Source organism: Sphaeramia orbicularis, chromosome 12 (genome assembly GCF_902148855.1).
Source record: "Sphaeramia orbicularis chromosome 12, fSphaOr1.1, whole genome shotgun sequence".
Classification (NCBI taxonomy): domain Eukaryota; kingdom Metazoa; phylum Chordata; class Actinopteri; order Kurtiformes; family Apogonidae; genus Sphaeramia; species Sphaeramia orbicularis.
Window position 1 is genome coordinate 50,745,985 of NC_043968.1, and position 20,993 is coordinate 50,766,977.

Consider the following 20,993-nt stretch of genomic DNA (forward strand, 5'->3'; position numbering starts at 1 on the left):
GTCACTGTGTCCTTGACTCCATCCACCACCGGCATTAGAGCATGTTAATGTGAGGTCTGAACAGAGCCAAAGTGGATGTTTTTTCATGTCAAGCCACTTTTTGATCATGTAATGAGATGATAATAATAATAATAATCAGTGGCATGCACTGGGACTTGGTAATAACAGCTGGATGCATGGTTAATATGTCTCAGAATTAATGCATGCAGAATTTCAACATAAAAAAACAAGAACTGGAAAAAATAAAAGACCGGCCTTTACTGCATTGGCTTTTTGTACAATTAACTACATTTCACAGCTTATACAAAATAGAATATTCATTTAGGCAAAACATCTTATACAAATACTACAGTGTTATAAAAGTGTAACAAATGCTCATTTTTCTATTCAACAGAAATATCTGCGTCCTCAGTACTTCTGAGTTTGCATTTGGAGCTTCTTCAGTCTTACTGTCCCCACGGTCTCCCTCAGGATGGGACAGTGTCCCGGGCAGGCGGTGACCAGCACCCTGCATCCCCCTCTATCACACAGAAACCTCTTCAGAGATTCATCAAATAAGTGGTTTCCCTCTTTGTAACCATCCAAAAGCAGCAGTGCTTCACTGGTTAACATCGTCCTCAGCTCATTCTCCACTGAAACTCTCCCCGCAAGTGAAAGTTGTGTGGTTATTTCCTGAAACAAGTCTCCTTTCACTCTGCTGCAGTCGACATATAAGAGAAGATGAAGGCTGCTGAGGTCAGGGAGGTTAGGGAGAACACGTGTAGGTCCTTCAGTCCAAGAAGAAACCAGGATGTGAGCTATGGTGGTCTTCCCACTTCCTGGGGGTCCCTCAAGAAACAGTATTTCTCCATCATCTGGGAGCAAATCTTGAAGTTTTGCTGGTTGACTGTTACTGGAAAAAGACATGATTTTGGTTCATGGTTGGAAAGCATATGGAGCAACTCCCTACCAATATCATTATGAGCAAATGGTAAATGGACTGCACTTAAATAGCACATTTTCTACACCATCATGGTGCCCAAAGTGCTTAACAAAGCCTCACATTCACACACATTCACACACACACTCATACACCAGTGACACCAGTGATGAGCAAACACATTATCTTATCTTTTGGATAACGAAGATAGGACTAAGCAGATCTCTGGTCTCATATAATTTATCTGTGTTAGCCCAGATTGGGCCTTGTCATACCACCACCAAATTAATAAACCTGGTAATGTCACTCTGGAAAATTATATCAGCTGATGTTGGATATATTAGCTAGCACGATAACCCTTTTTTCTCTCTAGCTACTAATCACACTGTCATTAGTAATGTCAAATTGTGAGATGAATTTCTCAATAAATTATAGAAAAATTCCTTCATTATTGACTCATTGTGCAAACAGCAGCAGGTCAGAGAAGTAGAGCAGGCCAATGAGGAAAATGGTGCATATCCCTTATATCTTTTATAGAACCACAGAGTGGCATCAGCATTAATATTCAGCAAAGACTTATAAACTTTGAAAATCAACACATTTCAACTTGAGTTTATTGGTGGAAAAAATCTGATGGTTTCATAAGATTCTGTTCACTTGTTTATTCAATATGTAAATGTGGCCAAAAAATAAATGGGAACATATTAACCATGTGTTTGATATGTTATTGTAGTTTGGTGGTTGAACACTATGTTTACACTCTTACTGTAAATGTCACTGCATCAGTGATTGTTTTTGTTTGTTGTGCTTATAAATGATTGTTAAAAATGAAAACTGTATTTACAAATAAACAGATATTGAAGTATTTGGCCTTATGTAGATCCCTGATGGACACTGCAGTATGTTATACTCAGGATACAACATAAAATGATTCATGTTTTTAAAATATCAGGCTTGTATGAAGAAAGTAGTGGATAGACAACTAACTGAGAAAACTTGAGAGGCATTAGAATACCCAAGTAGCTCTGGTTTCAGGGAAAATAAGCCTGAGATTTAATTTGTAATGTTGAGTTTTGACAATTCATTGCTCTAATCAAACTGATGAGTGGTCAGTTCTGATGCAAAAACGAAAATTGTAGCTCTTACTGGCAATGAAATCAAAGTATGGATGAGACATTCTTAAAATTAAAGGATGTGGGTTTTATAATGCATATGAGTAGGTGACTCACTTGTTCTGCAGCCTGTGAAGCAGCTCCTCTACACAGAACACCTCCCACTGGTTCCACCTCTCTGTCTCCATCACCTTGGAGTAATGATTTTTCAGAATGGCCTCCAGATCAGTTTGGTCGTCTATGTGGCCCGGAAACAAAAAACAGACTTGATCATGAACAAATGTTACAGGAATGTGATGAAGAAGACACTAAATAACCTAAGTCACATTCTTATTTTTGCCCTTTTTTGTGTTGCTTATTAAATGGTAATTAATTTAGTTTGTGTTGAAGCTTCATGCACCTACAGAAGGTAATGTTAAGGCTAATGCTAATACTAATGCTAAGGTAATGGTAATGTGTCTTTCCTATTTTATTCAAGGTCTCTTATGGACATCTAAATGTCAGGATGAGCAACGAAATATATGACTTTTTTTATACATTAACTTAATAAAACTTAGTTAAAATGGCATGTAAGTCAGGAATAACAGTAGAGAAATAAGAACCACTTACATGTATTAAATTTAGTTCTTTCTTCATCGCTTACTGTGCATTTTTGAAAGCCTGCAGAACAGGAAGAAGATTGTTAGAAAATGAACACAAATAGGTTAATATTTAAAGAAGAACTCCGTCAGTTTTGATTTAAATAATTAACTGAGTCATGGTTGAAAACTGTGAGTCCATTCATGTATGTTTGTGAGAATTTAAGCTGGAAACTTAACCCAGTCAGTGAAAATGTACACACTTGTTTTTGGGAAACACAGGACCTAGATGATTCATAGGCTGAATCATCACAGAAGAGAATGAAATGATGATCAGAGTTTCAGGATCTGATATCTACCTATGATACAAAGTGTGGGTGTCTTTGGTTCACTGATGAGAAATGCATTGTATGAAGTTTCACTTGACGGTCACCCCCTTTCCCATTCTTATCTTTTAGGACAGACAGAGTTCTACATCTGAATAAACTTACATGCAGCAGATGAAAAGACTCTTCTCAGATTGTCAACCAGTTGGTTCCTGGTGTTAGGAGTGTTTGCAGTAATGAACTCTGTCAAAAAACAAAGAGATTACAGCTTTTAACTACAGATACAGGGATGGGAGACAAATATTAAACTTATATGCTTGTTTTTATGACCTTTCAATCATCTTTCATTTCTTTTTCCTTCATTTTCATGTTTTTTTCTAACTCTTCTCTTCTTTTTACTATACTACTACTCATATTACTGAGATAAAGTTACATTTTAATCAACTGAACAAAGTATAAACATTTTGAGTATTGATCATTTTTATTGTTATTTTTGACTCGAACGTCTCGTTGCAATGACATCTGATAGAATGTTTAGTTTATGATTTACACGCACATACATAAAGTCAGACTACAAACTGAATAACTTGCTTTTGCCCAAGATGTCAATTGTGTAACTAAGGTATGACATTCACACACATTCATTTATGTAAAAAGAACAAAAACAAAAAAAAAAAAAAACAACCTGTAAGCTAGTAAGCCTACTATTGAAATGATGAAGCACTTACTCTAGGAATTGTTCTACCACTAAACATGTTACACTGAAAAGTCACCCATGCATTACCAACTAACCTGCCAAACATTCCCTCTACCACAAACTCAGACCAGTCTGGGTGTTTCCACATTTTGCTAGGTTTCAAAAAGCTAAGTCATCCTCACATGAGAAGACACAGCACATGACAATAAAAATCCAGATGTAGCTAACAAACACTGCGGGGTCAAATTGAACATGACATGTAAATAGTCTTCAGTGTTTACTTCTTCTTTTCTGTGCTACACTGACTTGGCTGATATTCACAGTACGATGGTTCTTTTACGGACGTGTCAAACAGTTTAACAGGAAACATGTTTCAAATTTAGCTTGTTTTTGTTGAGTTATCCAGTCATAATTACATTTTAGATATCTAAGCTTCATTTTTGGGACTGGATGAACTTTTTATTTTCTACTTTTTTGTCAGTATTTCCTTAAAAGCTAGGGTTTAAGGTTAAAACTAAAGATTTAAAATACTATCCTGCTCTATAAGGAACTGCACCAGCATTTTTTTTACAAAGGGAATCACGCTGGTTAAAAATAAACTATTGTAGCTCTCTGCAATGAGGAAATAAAGACTTAGAAAAAGACATGGGTTTTACTTGGCTTTTTATCAAACATCTGGATAAGCCACTTCAGGTGGCACCTAGTACTCACTGTAAAACTCCAACTCTTCAGTATTATAAAACATCCCCCAGTGTCCCCGGACTATCCTGCATCTGTCATGTGAGCGGTTCAGATTGAATACATAACAGCATTTTTCTGTACTGTACACTGTAGCTTATTTTACAAAAACAAAAAAGAAAACCAAATGTTTAATATCTCACCACTAGTAGCTTTAATGCATTGCTCCACCTGTATACATTTGTAATTGATTTAACCCACTTTATTAAAGTATGGCGGTGTTTGTTGTAGATTACATATGATGAAACTGTTGAGTGATATAACATTGTAGACAAATGTAGACAGTGTAAATAAAGTTAAATTAATTACCTTTTCGTCGATATAACAACACTATAATAATGACCATGGCGACCAGAATCACACAAAAGCACAAGCTGACAACAATAGCATCGTTTTTTGCTTGAGGCATTTCATCTGTAAAAAGAGTGAAAAAAAATATAAATGGGTTAATGCTAACACATGCTTGCACACATGTAACATAGCACGTTAGTCATGACCAAGCCTATGTTTTGTCGAGGCATGGTGTGGGTTATTATTTGGCCACAGTGGAAATAACCAAATATACCAAAGACAAACTTTCGTAAACTTCCCCTTACAGTAATTATTACAACATCTAAAAACACAGACACAGCTGTCAAAATGACTTATGCTCATGTAGGTCTGTCTTCTTCTTCATTTTTGTACCTTCATTTGTGTATATGTGTTTCCATTTGCATTTGACTTTGTTTGAAATAGACAGAAGATACTTGTACCAGGTTTCAGATGGAGATCATACCACATCATATGCAAACAAAACAAATACGTATCTACATAAATGCAAAGAAATGCTTCTTTCCATGTGCAAAAAGGTCAGACGTTTTCAGAGACGGATGTGTTTTGACAGAACTCCTACATAACACTGAACCAATCAAAAATGAAACCCAGACACATCCTACAGGTTCAGTAAAAAACACCCTCAAATTATGCCAAACTAAGTGGAAAATCACTAAGCAGCTTTACACTCATAGGTAAAATACATCCTCTGAACATTTGACATGAGATGAGAGATATCAAAAAGAGGTTATGAACAAAACAGGAAACAGGAAACACTGGTGAGGAGTGGGTGAATTAGTTTCTACTAAAACAACAGCTTCAGCAGATTTTTGTGTTTCTAAGAGAACACATTTCATTTACAGAAAACAGTTAGAAGGAGCTGCATGAAGAACAAATGGATAGCAACATAGCAACACAAAGGGGCATTATTAATTTTGTCTTGTCTTTACAGAATTCTCAGTTGATTTTCTTTGTTTTTAAAGTATCTTTTGAGTACTTTGCTGAAAAAGACAAAAAGTAAAGGATGTGATGTATCTTTAATCAAAGATATTGCAGTTGCATACTTAGTTTTTACAAAAACTGCCACCAAAATAATAGAGAGGGAAGAACATGAACCCATTTATTTATGATTTATGATTCATGAGTAGCCAGTCTTAAAGGGACTATACGTAGTATTTCTATTGTCAAATATTAAATAATGACCTCAACTTATGATTATAGTGTTTAGAATAAAGAGCTCTTTAGTTATGCAAGAGACCAATGTATTGGATAGTGGACACATAAACGAAATCTCATTTCATATTGACTGACCTTTGGATTTATGTGACCAATAAAAAGAGTAGTGAGCCATTCTGCAAGCATTAGAAAATAACCAGATGGGATGAGAACCAGTAAGAAACATGTTTTAGAGTCAAAAACAGTGACAAAGTGAGAAAAGCACTGTTATTGTTCACCACTGTTTACACCAGCTCTAAATGAAAAGAATGGAGTTTGATGCTGAAATGGTAGCGTTTCTTCTACACAGGTGAGTTTGATTATGAGGCTCATGAAGGTATAGAGTCATTATGTAATGTTATTATCTTTACTAAGGCGCTGTTTGTTGATCCACGGTTCAGACTACACTGTGACAGTTCTGACCTTCTTTCTGATTCCAAACAGATCTTTAGTGCAGCTACTGACAACACAAACCATACAGAGGTTTGTGGTTTTACTGTGGTTGTTTTCGATCTAAAAAAAAAGAGCTAAGCTAACAGAGCTATGATGTAAACTATCAGCTGATGGAACAGTTGAAGGTTATAAGACACTGTGTTATTTTGACTGATAAAATAACCTGCTATGAGTTTTAGTTCAAAGGAGAAAACCTGATGGTTCCATAATGCAGATGTGTGTAAACACTGAGCCTTATTCTTTATTCAGTGAGTGATAGTCTGTGGGTACATATCTTTGGGTTGTTGGTGGTTTTGGTTGTCTGTGCTCTGGTACACCACTTCCCCCCACTGTAAAGACTTTGCAGTATCAATACTACATAGTACCCCTTTACGAGGAGCACAGAGAATTTTAGACGTACAATAGAGGGTCTGTGTAACAGTAGTCTCTTTTCCATTGACCTTCAAATTGCGCAAATATAACTTGTGCATAAAAATTGACCTAATGTAAAGATGACAATTTTGCCTAAAGTCGCATTTTTTGATTAAAAGTTTTTGCGCTGGCAAGAGGTGGTTTTTCGGGTGTAGCGTAAATGGTATATCACATAAAACTGCAATGGAAAAACCTTTTTTCACAACTAGTTAGGTGAATTAAAAAAACAGATGTTGATGTACGTTACAACAAGCGAAGAAGAAGAAGATGTCACGGTAAGTGTGGACACACCAGGAAACATAATCATTTTTAAATTTTGTACGAGATACAGGGGTAATATATAATAATAATGAATATATCTGTAAATCAACACCATATTTACGTTCGTTGCCGTGTTTATGGAATGACTTCTCGTATCATCTTGCGATAATAAATAAACAAATCATCGCATTTGTGATTTAATGGAAAAACCGACATTACACACTTCTGTTTTTTCAACATTAAGTAAATATCAGTAACGTTTTGCGCAGATGTCCAATGGAAAAGCAACTACTGTGATGTGTGTGATATTGCATTGTATTGTATTGGGTTGCCTCGTATCCATTGCATTGTATTGATCGTATAGTATTATGTTGTATCATATCGTATTGTATCGTCCATGACTGGCATCTTACAAAACTGTTTAGGAAAATTTTTTAAAAATGATCCATGTTTACCTGGAATATGAAACGTTGCAGAGGCACCACCATTTCCAAAGCTACAAGTGTAGTTGTTTTTGTCAGATGATGTGACATGGATCTGACTGGTGACTTTGTAAAGCTGCTCAGCTGTTGATACAGATGTGGTGTTGGGCTTGAGACTCTGGAGGTGTCCATTATGCCACAGAACCTCAGACTCTGGGTATCCTTCAGACTGGCAGGTTAGCAGCACCCCATCCCCCTCTGCAGTCTTCTGGATGTGTTTAGTCACCGTTTTATAAGGAGCTGAGGAGAAAGAGGCAATAATTACCAGTAACTACAAGGTGGTCATACAATTATAACAAGGGGCTCTCTTGCGTAATATTAATAAGAGGAAGATCTGGAGGAGAACTTACACAGCGGCCAACATTTTTTCTAAATTGAGTAATACTGCTCTTAGTTTCTTTTTCAGTTTGATACTGCCCAGAAATGATGACCATTGCACTGGGCCAGAAGGCAAAACTATTTCCAGAAACAGAAGCCCCTGAAGTATCTGTCTGACTATGTTCAAAGAACCACACTGTCTGTTTCACACAGAGCCGGTACTTACCAATAACGGACAGACTTATGGTTTTGTAATCAAATCCATCATTTGTTCGTACAATGCATCGATAGGTTCCAGAGTCACTGATCCCGAGCTTGGACACCTGCAAAACAACACAAACACTAAGAATAGAGGGTCTGTAATTACCTGGAAAAGTCATCAACACCCTAATACCTATATGTACTGTTGAACTTGTTTATTTTGTGGTCATGTGTGATCAACAGTTAAAAAGTTTATTTGCTTTCCTGCTAAGATTTAGATGTGAAGATTAGTGTGAGTCTCTTATCTGGACTATACTAGATAATGGTGGGTGCAGTGGATAGCACTGTCACCTCACAGCAATAAGGTCCTGGGTTCGATTCCAACCAGGGACCTTTCTGTGTGGAGTTTGCTTGTTCTCCCCGTGTTTGCGTGGGTTCTTTCCGGGTACTCCAGCTTCCTCCCACCATCCAAACACATGCACTGATAGGTTAATCGGTTAATCTAAATTCCCCATAGGTGTAAATTTGAGAGTGATTGTTTGTCTCTATACATCAGCCCTGTGATGAACAGGTGACATGTCCAGGGTGTACCCCGCCTTCACCCATAAGTAGCTGGGACAGGCTCCAGCACCCCCCACAACCCTAGTGAGGATAAAGCTGATTCAGAAGATGAATGACTAATAAATAATAGTACTGACTAGAATCATATACCATTCTTCAGCCCCAGACCAGATTACTTTTCAGACCCTGGTTTTAAAGGTTCCACCAAGAACCACATGATAGTTTTTTACAGACCTGTTAAGTCTGGTTTGGAGTGGTGGCTCAACCCAGAACCCTCTAGGGGGTTCTATTCACAACTTTTCTATCTTTTTCTACTGAAAACCCTTTTATATGTTACAACACATTCAGCAAAGACGTCATTATTAATGAATCCACTGCAGTCACTCGTCTGACGTAACGGTCATAGAAACACTACATGTGAAGCAGAACTGTAACCACAGTAGAACCCCACATGATGTAGTCCATTGACTACCTTTAGCTTTGATTACAGGACATGTTTGCATTGGCATCATTTATACCATGCAGTGTTTATGCAATGTCACAACAAATGTCACATCATCCAGGGTTCTATTCATTTTTCACAAACTTCTTGTATTGATGATGGAACAGTCAGGCCACTTTATAAAGTTTTCTCCATCACATCCTAAAGATTCTCAATGGGATTCGTGTCTAGAAATGATATCCAATGCTTTATGATAGCAGAGTGAGCTGGATGTATCCCAGCATCATCTAATCTTCATGTTCCATAACAAATTAATAGTTGTTAAAGAAATGAGGCTACTCATTTAAGGGTTAAATAACTTACTGCAGCTGAAATGTATTAATCACTGCAGTAATTATCCAATAGAAGGATCTGAAATATTTGCTTTGTTAAATTCAGATGGTGACTATTTATTTATCTATCTATTTATTTATTTATTTATTTATTTATTCATTCATTCATTTAGATTCTCAGTTTGACAGGATGTGTGTAATTATATGTCAACATTACATTTTAGATCTCATACTTTTGCTCACCGTCCAACAATTTAAAGTAAAATTCTGTCAATAACAACATGCTCCTAAAAAGCTGTAATCATGTTTTTTTCTCTCAGTTGGTATTACAGTGACACTCTATCATGAATATCCAGCACAATGCTACTGAGTTTTTTTTTATGTTCATGATATAACTATAGCCAGCAGTAAAACATATCCAGTATATGAAACTGCTCCTTTAAGCCAATGTAGCTACGGTGTTTTGTTTCCAGGCAGCAGTACATCAACATTTAATGTTGCATAACTGGAAAACACAGATGATACAATGTTATTGAGATGACTAAGAAATTCAGCACCATCCAGGCTGGTAAACTGATTGAAATCACTCAATGGCGTGCCCTGGAGGGATATCAAGTGTCCCCAACTTACTACACCACCTAGCAGGATTGTTTTACATGAAATTAGTGAATACCCTTTACAAATTTATAGTAAATGTGAATACGTCACTGAGAGTAATAACCTTCAGCTTGGCCCAGCCTTTTTCCAGTCCATCCGTGAGAAGACTTGCTCGGCCTTGATACGCTGGATCTTGAGATTCCAAGTGCTCCACTCCATCTTTTATCTGGTACACCACACGAGTCATGGGGGAAGAGGAGACCCGGTCCCAGCTCACTGTCATTCCAGAATGAGAATTGGATGGTATTGGCTGAAATTTGCAGCCCATGACAACATCCCCTCCATACTCTGACTGGTACATAGTTTGCTCTGCCTCAACAGTGAACAAGACTGGAGAGAAACAATACAAAGTGTTAATATTACCTAAACTGTGCATATAATGTTGAATATTGGACACAAATAAAGCAACATGACATCTGCACTGGTGTATATGTGATACCACACACCTGAAAATGCTGGCTGAAGCATGACTTGCAGTATTAAGAGTACAGCCCAGTCCATTGAGACCTGAGGTTAAATCAATATGGAAATATCAACATCAGGAACACTGTGGTTGGACGAACAGTAAAATGAATCATTTTACCAATGTAAGCCAAATGTGAGATCCATATCAATTATACATTGGAATGGTTAAAAATACACACAGCCAGGCTCTACACAACAAACAATCACATGTTGATGATTCATCATGTCATTATAATGACTTAGTTGTTTTCTAAAGACATATGCACGCTCTACAGCATTTCAACTTCCCCATCTTAAGTAAACTGCCTCAACACATCTACCCACCCAATAATAACAATAATATTATTATTATTATTATTATTATTATTAATAATAATAATAATAATAACAACAACAATCATCATCATCATCATCAGCATCATCATCATCAGAAGAAGAAGAAGAAGAAGAAGAAGAAGAAGAGAATATGTTAGAACCAAGCTCCACCCATAAGTCTTATTTATAGAGCAGCTTATCAGTCAAATCAGACCAACTTAAGTTGTTTATTTTGTAACCTGTCAAGTGATTAGTTTATTACTCATTGCTGTGTTGTTTTTCCTCTGAAATCTGTCCTGCAGGGTCCTTTCAACTACTTTACAGTGTTAAGATAAATTATCTAGATAGACATACTTCTTAAAAACTTTATCTACATTACAGTTGCTGCAGCTGGTAATATAGATTATTTAATCACTGATTATATGATCTTGTCAGTTTAACAAAGACACTATTGCCCATAAAGTTTAATTAAAATATTTCTCCCTCTTTTCATGAAATCATTGTGACAGTGTGATGTATTCTTGATAGATAAAGTAAAACTGGGACTCTGTAACTGTAATCATTACACCAGGTCAAAGGTGATTACTTATGTGTGGAAATAGTTATTCTAACTTAAAGGGCAGTGGTGTGTATTAGTATGAGCAAATAAGCTGCAGTAAACAGTTTAAGATTTATTAGATTTAGTAACAAAAAAATAAAATAAAATAAAAAATTCACATCTAAGAGGATGCAAGCAAACCAAGTTTAGCTTCAGAAATGACTACAGAAACTGGTATAATAAAAGAAATATAATCGCAAACTATTAGAGTTAGAATTAGACTAGTGAAATGACTTCAGCATAATAATAATAATAATAATAATAATAATAATAATAATAATAATAATAATAATAATAAGAAGAAGAAGAAGAAGAAGAAGAAGAAGAAGAAGAAGAAGAAGAAGAAGAAGAAGAAGAAGAAGAAGAAGAAGAAGAAGAATCAGAATCATCAGTATAATAATAATAATCGTAGCAGTAGTAGTGGTAGTAGTATAACGCCATGCTCGTCTTACCGTGTGTTGGGTTTGTTTTTCATCAGCGTTTCCTCCTTCCTCAGAATAACTGACTCCCTCTGAACGCACCACCTCTTTAAAAGAGTACGTTCGGATTTTCCATGGCTTTTGATTTGTCCCTGCCCCCTTTTTACGAAATCCACAAGCAAATAGAGCCCTAAGAACTCGTACAATAAAGACTTTATCGGGTCATTATGAGCGTTATCTCCAAGGAAGAGGAGTGCTTACCGTAAGGAAAGAGGCAGGCTTCCCCTCCAGAGCCCCATGAAACAGCCTGTGGAAGCCGCAGGCTGTTGTATGAGCTGCCGGTTACAGATCCAATGACACACGCAGCACACCCTTTAGCTCAACTCAGCTTGTTCATATTTATTGGTGGTAATTACAGTAAAATTAATAATATTTATATTATTCAAAAGACAGCCGGTGTACAGTAAAGGAGAAGAGGAAATAGAACTTTATATTAGTAAGATTATATGTTTTATATGTCTGATATGTTTTTGTATAATAAATAAAAAGTGATAAATACAGTGAGGTGGGAATAAATAAATGAAGATAGATAGATAGATAGATAGATAGATAGATAGATAGATAGATAGATAGATAGATAGATAGATAGATAGATAGATAGATAGATAGATAGATAGATAGATAGATAGATAGATATTTCATATAATGTGATGGACAATAACGTTTTGTTTTTCTACATACAGTACATACATACTACGAATAAATACATTTTTAACAAGTGGTGCCAGGCACAACAAACCCCGCCCCTCGCTCATATTTCTCCCATAATAAGTAAAGGCAAAGATTTTAAAAATTCATTAAAAAAATGTAACTTTGACCTACTGTTTCCAAAATGTAATGACATCTCTTGTGGGTCACAGGCAATCTATAAACCAAATTTGGTATGAATTCACCCAGTAGTTTTGCTGCCACAGACATTCTAAATTTCACCCATTATAAGTAAATGGGAATGAAGAAGATTTAAAAAAAAAAAAAAAAATTTATAAAAAATTTGAACTTTGACCTACCTACTGCCTACTGTAATGACTTCTATTCTGGGTCACTGGCAATCTATAAACCAAATTTGGTATGAATTCACCAAATAGTTTTGCTGTTACAGACACTCTAAATTTCACCCATTATAAGTTAAATGGGAATAAAGAAGATTTTTTTTAAAAAAATTCATAAAAAATTTAAACTTTGACCTACTTTTCCCAAAATGTCATGAGATCTATTCTGGGTTGTTGGCAATCTATAAACCAAATTTGGAATTAATTCAACAAATAGTTTTGCTGCTAGAATGTTAACACAAAAAAAAAAACCAAAGAAACAAAGAAACGGAACCAAAAACAATACCCCTTGCCTCCCCTTCAGGGGGCATGGTAAAAATCCAAACTACTTTGAGAATCTCCTTCACCTCATCAACAGTATTAGCAATAATAATGATAAAGTCTAATAAAACACAATAAATACCATACCAAACATGAAAGAAAACACTAGCGTGACATAAATAAAATTCGAAGCTACAAACAGGTTGAGCATATATACAATTTATGTTGAAATAATGTCAAGTATGACATCTGCCATTATGAGTTTATACTCTCTTCTATTGTTTTTTGCTGCATAAGGTCAGTGTGTAACAGCCTTGTATTTACATATGTCAGTGTTAGGTTATTTAGAAAATCCTAGAAATTTGCATAATATTTAAAAAAAAAAAAAAAAATTAAGATCTACATTGAATTTCCATGATCAGGTCCACATCACCAGGAAGTTCCCTGAGTACATAGAATGGTATAAATGAGAGGGATAGATTTATCCTCTGTGACTGCATGAAACCTTTCATGGGCTTTCCGTCAAGTCACTTCCTGAATCCCACATGTACAAGTTCAAACATGACTTATTTTTTCAATATGTTGGATAATGTTATCGTGACATGTCAAGTCTCAAAAATGTTGGTGTCTCTACTTGTTTTGCAGCATTTGACAGTGACAAATGATAAAATGGATTTTTGGAAACCCCTTGGAAAATTATACCTGTTAGACCAGAAATGTTTCATCTTGTTAATGTGCCTTATCCCCAGGGAGATTATGCTCTGGAAAGCCCTTTTTTTATCTGTAACTTTTGTTTACCTCGGTATTTGAATCATCCAGAGGTGAAACAGGTAAAGTCCTATACCATAGTGAGAACGACAAGTATTTACACCATTTTACCATAAACCCATATTCAGTGTGTTTACCATAATGAAACTGTTTTACTAAGCCAAGAATGATATCATTTTTAATGTATCAGATCACAGTGAGACACAAAAGGATTTCTTCAGGGTGGAAATCCTGTAAGTATGACTGAATTCCTTCAAGATTTACCTGCTACACTGTTTTAACCCTTTAGGTGCCTGAGGTTTTTTTCTCCTTTTTTAATATTCAATTTTGATGTCAAGATTTCAAAAAGCTGTCTGTTTTATTCACCTATGTTGCTTGTTGCAATATTGTGACTTTGGTGTTTAATGGGTTAAAATGCTGACATCTTAATTGTCAAAGTACTTTTCATGCATCATGCTGATACTTCCAGGATTCATGCTGATTCTAGTTTAACTTTAAGTGAGTAATTGTATTTACAATCAAAATATGAGTCACTGTATTTAGTTGCACTGACACATAAAATTATTTTTCAAATGTGCATTCAAGGTGTTTTTTCTTTCCTGTAAACCCATGATTTAACACAAAGCACAGATGCATTACTTATTGTAATTAACTATTATTTAACCAAGGAAAAATATCTTTTACAAGAGCATCCTGGATAAGATTAGCAGTTTAAATAGTAAATGCCAGTGATATGTGACATCTGGAAAGTTTACAATAAACCTACTTCTCTATGATAAACTGTGTACAGCCCGGAAGTTTTGAGAGGATGTGGATGTTTACCATATCTCACAGTCCAACACACACATAAATGGTCCAGTAACTAGTCTCTTTTAAGCAGAAAAACAAGACAAGACTTGATGTTAAAATAAAAACCCAGTTTCAGTTTCATTATTTTCCCTATTGTTGACTATGAGAGCTGAAAGAGAGGGAGTCATTTGGTGAAATACTAAAATATGTGTACTGAGATTCAGGCTCAATTCAACCACAGTCTGTGTCCATAGACGACACAGCGGGTGATGAGAAATTAAGTTCCATGTTTAAAAGAACAGGAATTTTACATTATTGTTAGTTAAGTTCTGTCCTTTTCACCCATTTCATGCTAAGTCCCATTTAGATTATTGTTCAATCATTTGGTCAAATACATCATACATAAACATACATACATAAATCTAAATAAACTTTAAATTGCGCCAGACAAAGCAGCTCCAATAGTTGTAAACTGCCCATTCAGAACAAGCACTAGAGACACTCTCAGCCGTCTGGCCTGGTTACATGTAAGGGGTAGAATTAGATACTCTAATTAAATTTATAGCCTTCGCCAAGGAGGTTATGTTTTCATTGGGGTTTGTCTGTTTGTTTGTTTGTTTGTTTGTTTGTTTGTTTGTTTGTTAGCAAGATAACTGCCTTTCTTCTGCAACATCCATCAATATTTCACACGCCAATCAGAGGAGAGATGTTTCCTGTTGCCCGTTTGTAGGACGAATCAAATACAGGGAAGTGTGCAACATAGGGCAACGGTGGCATGGAATACACTGCCACAATATTTAATTTCAGAAATTCAAGCAGTTAGTTTTTCTAAAAGGTTAAGAATTTTCATGTTTACCCAAGAATAACTGTCTGAGCTATTGCACATCCTATAGTGACATCATCTAGATGGTTTGTTTTTCTTCTTTTGTTTGTTGTGGAGCTGTTTTTTGTTTCTGTTTTTTGGGTTTATTTATTCATTTATTCTTTTTGTTGTTGTTGTTGGTACTATTATTGTTATTGTAATTGTTTTGCATTATGTGCTTGTTGAATTTCTGTTTTCATGTTGTTGTGTTGAGTGTAAGCATGTTGTGTTTGTTGAACAACTTGTGGGAAATTGTGGTGCCTTGTTTTTATGTTGTTAATGACCCCAGGAAGTGTAGCTGCTGTGGTGTGCAGCAGCTAATGGTGATCGAAACTAATAAACTAATAAGAGAAAAACAGGAAATGTAATTACTGCCGATTGTTATGCTAGTTTAACACAATTAAACATCAAAATGTACTTCAGGATCTAAGTGAAAACAAAATGTTGTATTATGAAACTGTACTTCCATGTAGTTTTATTGTCATCATTGTTCGTAGGACTTCACTCTAATTCAATGCCAGAGGTGGGGGACTTATGCCACATGACTTAAGTCAGACTTAAGTCAGGTTTTTGGACTTACCTGACCAACACTGTTCAAAGAATGTGACGTTGACATACAGTTTTTCTCAGTTGCTTTGGTACATTTCTCGAATCATCCTCGACATTTGCAAAACAGTAAGTGCATTTCTCAAAACAATTGGTACAAATAGCAGAACACCATTGATACACCTTGCTCAAAATTCTTAGTTCATCGCTCAAGAATAAATATCTGTGTCAATGAACATGTCAGTGCCATCAGAATGACAAGTCTTTGTGTCATTGTGCACAGATAAGAAAGTCCAATTGTCATGTTGTCAATATAACAGTGTATTCTAGAGGGATGTTCTGATGTAAACTATGGCTAAAGTTTGGATGACAATTATTGTTACATTGTAAGTTACACCTTAGTGTTTGTGGGAGATTGATTGAAAGAAACTGGATAAGATTCACATTAACTCTCTTACTCTTTGTGCTATAACTTGCTGACAGACCATTTCATTGCGATACAGAGGGGAAAATACAGCACTGCATAGCACAAAGAAAAAAACAACAAAACAAAAGTAGAAATGTGAACGTAGGCCAGTCTCCTCAGGGAAATCTGTCCATGCAGTGCTGTTGGAATTACAGTGCACTCTTCCTACACCTCCTGATGTTCCTGTCTGTTGGGACACAAATTGAAGACTCTGGTGCTAAAAGTACTGACGTCACATTTTTGGACAATTCAAGTTGAGCATATAAACATGTATTTGTATGCTCATGTATTATACCAAAGGTGTCCAATCCTGGTCCTCGAGAGCTACTATCCTGCATGTTTTAGATGTATCCCTCTTCCAACACACCTGATTCAAATGATAAGCCTGTCATCAAACTCTGCAGAAGCCTGATTATGACCATCAGGTGTGCTGGAAGAGGGAGACATCTAAAATATGCAGGATAGTGGCCCTCGAGGACTGGATGTGGACACCCCTGGTTTAACGAATGCAACAAGCCCAGAAACGGATGTTGCGTTCATTAAGCCTCTGCTCTAGAATATGCAGGATAGTAGCTCTCGAGGACCAGGACTGGACACCCCTGTATAATACTATAAATATTTTTAAGATATTTTTTGTGACTTCAGTACTTTTAGCTCCAGGGTCTTCAATTCTCATCCACATCACAACGAATATCTTCTCTTGCTTGACATATTATTGACAACTTGTTCAACCATTTTGCATGCAAAGACTTATAGTAGTAGTAGTAGTAGATCATCAGATCATCAGATAACAAAGAATAATACAACATGGTCAAAAAATAAATAAATACAATTTTTCTGCGCTCGAAAAGGAGTGGGAAGAAGTATAACTTATTAACTCCCACCCCCTTTTTACAAACTAATAATCAAACTAGATCTGCTTCCTTTGCTTTAACCCACATTTTCCTCTGTATATTTTTACATTAACACAAAACATCCATACAAACCATTCATATACACTTTTTTAGTCACCTCACACACAATCAGATTTGCATAATCAACCATTTTTAACTATAAAATTTATGCACTTTAAATATTTACTCTAAATACAATGATCAATAAATATGATAGTATCTTCTTATCATGATAACCAATTAACTACAATATCTTATTTTATGCGTACTTCTATAATGTTCTATATTTTGTTATTATAGTGGATTTATACATCCTTTTAAATGTGCAAACTGAAGAAGACATTTTCAAGTTTTGCTCCAGATTATTCCACAGACGTACACCTCTAACAGAGATACACTGGCTTTTTATGTTTGTTCTACACTTAATTTTCTTGTAGATTTTAGTTCCTCTTAAATTAAAATTACTTATGCAATGAGCTTATGCCTAAATGTTGAGGGGGGTGGGACTATTCAACAGAAACCCATTACTATACACTTTGATCAACATGACATAAGCAGTTGTTAATGTCGGAAACAGCAGAGAATTGTACGTGACCTTTTGCATGGATGTACCAAAGCATTTGCAACTTGTTCAAAGAAATGAGAAACTGCCTTTTTCATGTAATGATGATGTGAAGATTGAACAAGTATTTTTGAGAATTTCAGTTCTGGTCTGAGAAAATGTATCAAAGCTGTAATGTTCACATGGCTCGATCTGTGTTGGATGACTTCCTCAGAAACATATAGAGAAGTCTTGTTTGTCATGATTTCTGGAATATGATTTGGTGATTTCTAATTTAAGATGTGTTAATCATCACAAAACTGCCTAGAGTCACGAAAAGAGCCAGAGCCAGAGCCAGAATGAAAAGGAAGCAGACTATTGAAGCCCCACTCATCCCTGTAAGGGATGACTCAATGTTTCAGGATACTCTGTCGAAAAAACAGAAGTTTGCATGACTTGACTTGTGACTTGCTTCACCTGAAAAATGACTTGACTTGTTTTGGTTGGATTTTATCAGGGACTTGACTTGCTTGATTTTCACTGCAGAAACTTTGGACTTCCCTGAAACCTACAGGCTAAGACTCAAGAACTGAAAAACTGTATGTTACTTACTCACACCTCCAATTCATGCTGTGAAAAATAACGCCCCAATTTTGTGTTTTCATATACTTACAGTTTCGTCTAGTTTTAGTCTCACTTGTCTTATTGTGTGAATGCTACATTCATGAAATTGTTTTATACAGTAATACTGTGAGTTGAAGTAATCCGCTCTGTTGAAAACGTGTTACCCACTTTGAGTAAAAGCAGAAAACAAATGTGTATATTCAGTAATCTATAGTGACTTGCACTTTCAAAGTAACTGCATAAACTGAAGTATGTGTAATCTGTCCCAGGAGGTGAAAAAAGATAGCGGGGCTTGACATGGTCTACTGCAGCTTAAGTTATTATAGTCACACTTAACATTTTCATTCTCAAATCAAAACAGAACCATAAACAGCTTGAGATCCAGTGTTTCCCTTAAAAGCCTTTGTGTTGTTGTCCTACCTTTTACAGGCCCTGGTTGTGCAAAGTTCATGTAATCATTCATGATAGCATCCAAGCTGCAGGTCATATTCCACCGCACAACATTTATGTGATGGTGCAACAGCAGGATAGTGGTTTTGTTGGGACTTGGCAAAAATTCCATAATTATATCAATTTCAGCCTATTGCATTTCAAAAACCTTGTCTATAATGTCTGGAAAACATTTAGTTGCTGCTGTATTTGTGCATTTGTTTGAAGATCATGCCATACATTTCTGTTATCAATTTTAAGAAATCATGAAACATAAAAGCATCTAACAGACACTGATATATACAATTAAGATAATACTGTATATAAGGCTGACGGTTCTCACTGATTTACCAAAATGCAATTGATATTTACAAGAATCAGACTGAAAATAAACATGACGCTTTTTTAACACTGATATTAACAAACTGAGTCTTAAAGATTAGACAATGAAATAAAGTAACATTTTAATGACATCAGTGGAAAAGTGGAAATAAGTTATTGTGGGAAATGACTGTGTTGCATACGTTTATCTTTGTTGAACTGTGGTTAATAATAATAATTCAAAGCTCAGACTTAGAATGTAAGAGAAAAATGAGGAAGTCCTAACTTGACACTCCAGCATATTTATTTCTAAATAGAAAGAATCTGACCCATGAATCTAGAGTTACAGAAACAAATCCACCAACAGAGGGTGCCATCGCTCAGTTTACCACAGACTAAAGCACTGTATAAAATGTCACTCAGGTCAGTAGAAGCTTGTGGAAATGAGTATATGACTATTTAACAAAATTCTCCACTTTTTCAGAGCAAATAAACTCTTTTAAACCCTGTTTGGTTATATGGATGATACATTATCAAACTTGAAAGCAGGCCTATTTTCTGAGCTCATGAAAATAGTGAATTTTTCAAAATACATGTGATGATTTTATTGAATACGATGCATTGTTATAGATTAATCTTCTAACTGTATATTAAGTACTGTATGCCTTAATGCACAACAGTAGATTATTATGCAGTGGTACTGCAACCAGAAGGTTATGTTTTGGTGATTATACAAGGCTTTGCCATTTTTGCACAACTTGTAGTGGACTATTAGTAATTTTACTGAAGTGAAGTATCTGAATGGTCCACTTTTTCCACCGCTGACCCATTACATTTTTTAAAATTGTTAGAACATCTGACAGATCTGAAAATATTGACTTTTTTGCCTCCAAAACATGATTTCATTTCATAATTTTCATGAAACATACAGATGTAAATATCAGGTTGAGTCCTACTGTTTTGTTTTGTTTTGTTTTGTTTTATTTTTAATTAAGCTTTAGCTTTAATATTTATGTAATGAGCAGGATAGGTCTTATGGAGTCAACAAAATCATAGAGTTGAGCCCCAAGACTCACCACCAATTTAACCTAAATCACACCTGACAGGGATCCCATAAGTAATTTGCCTTCTTCTGTAAAGGGTTGACTGTGATTATGCGACAACTGACAATGCAATAAGCCAACCTTGGTTTTTGTGATGAAAATGACCTAAATATCTTCATGATGGCTCTATTCTATGGTTTATATACCTAGCTTCTTCCCCACAGCAGTCAATTGAATAAACAGATAACACTGTTCCTTGATATCCAACTGCACAAAAAATTGCACTAAATTGCACAGAAGTTGATACTCTGCCTTTATTTATAAAGAGTTTATATGTAATTAGAGTTTCTTTTTTCTTAAATCACTTTTCTTAATTTTTCTTTTCTTTTTTTTTTTTTTGTTATTATATCTTGTATTTATAAATTTACCTCTACTGGCAAAGAATTCCTTGTTTGTGTTTACATATTTGGCAAATAAAGACGGCTGTGATTCTGATGGTTTTGTAGATATTTCATTGGTTTTGTGGGTA

At 35.5% G+C, this 20,993-nt stretch overlaps 1 protein-coding gene across 1 annotated transcript; it reads right to left on the minus strand.

The window, feature by feature from the left end:
* Positions 1-235: 235 nt before the first annotated feature.
* On the minus strand, positions 236-11,957 carry LOC115429610 (butyrophilin subfamily 1 member A1). The gene is made up of 10 exons (XM_030149209.1): positions 11,846-11,957; positions 10,462-10,522; positions 10,080-10,345; positions 8,049-8,145; positions 7,478-7,744; positions 4,680-4,784; positions 3,101-3,178; positions 2,641-2,691; positions 2,149-2,269; positions 236-892 (listed from the first exon to the last, which is right to left on the minus strand). Exons 2-10 carry the CDS (start codon positions 10,514-10,516, stop codon positions 409-411), a joined length of 1,524 nt encoding a protein of 507 aa, XP_030005069.1. The 5' UTR covers positions 10,517-10,522; positions 11,846-11,957; the 3' UTR covers positions 236-408.
* Between the last annotated feature and the right edge of the window lie 9,036 nt (positions 11,958-20,993).

What these genes read in the sequence shown, in the direction of transcription:
- LOC115429610 (XM_030149209.1), bottom strand. Translation starts at nt 10,516, where the DNA reads ATGGACTGGGCTGTACTCTTAATACTGCAAGTCATGCTTCAGCCAGCA. An exon ending in GCTTCAGCCAGCATTTTCAG is followed by an intron (nt 10,346 to 10,461) that starts GTGTGTGGTATC and finishes GTTTCTCTCCAG; the next exon opens with TCTTGTTCACTGTTGAGGCA. An exon ending in AAGAACTAAATTTAATACAT is followed by an intron (nt 2,270 to 2,640) that starts GTAAGTGGTTCT and finishes CGGGCCACATAG; the next exon opens with ACGACCAAACTGATCTGGAG.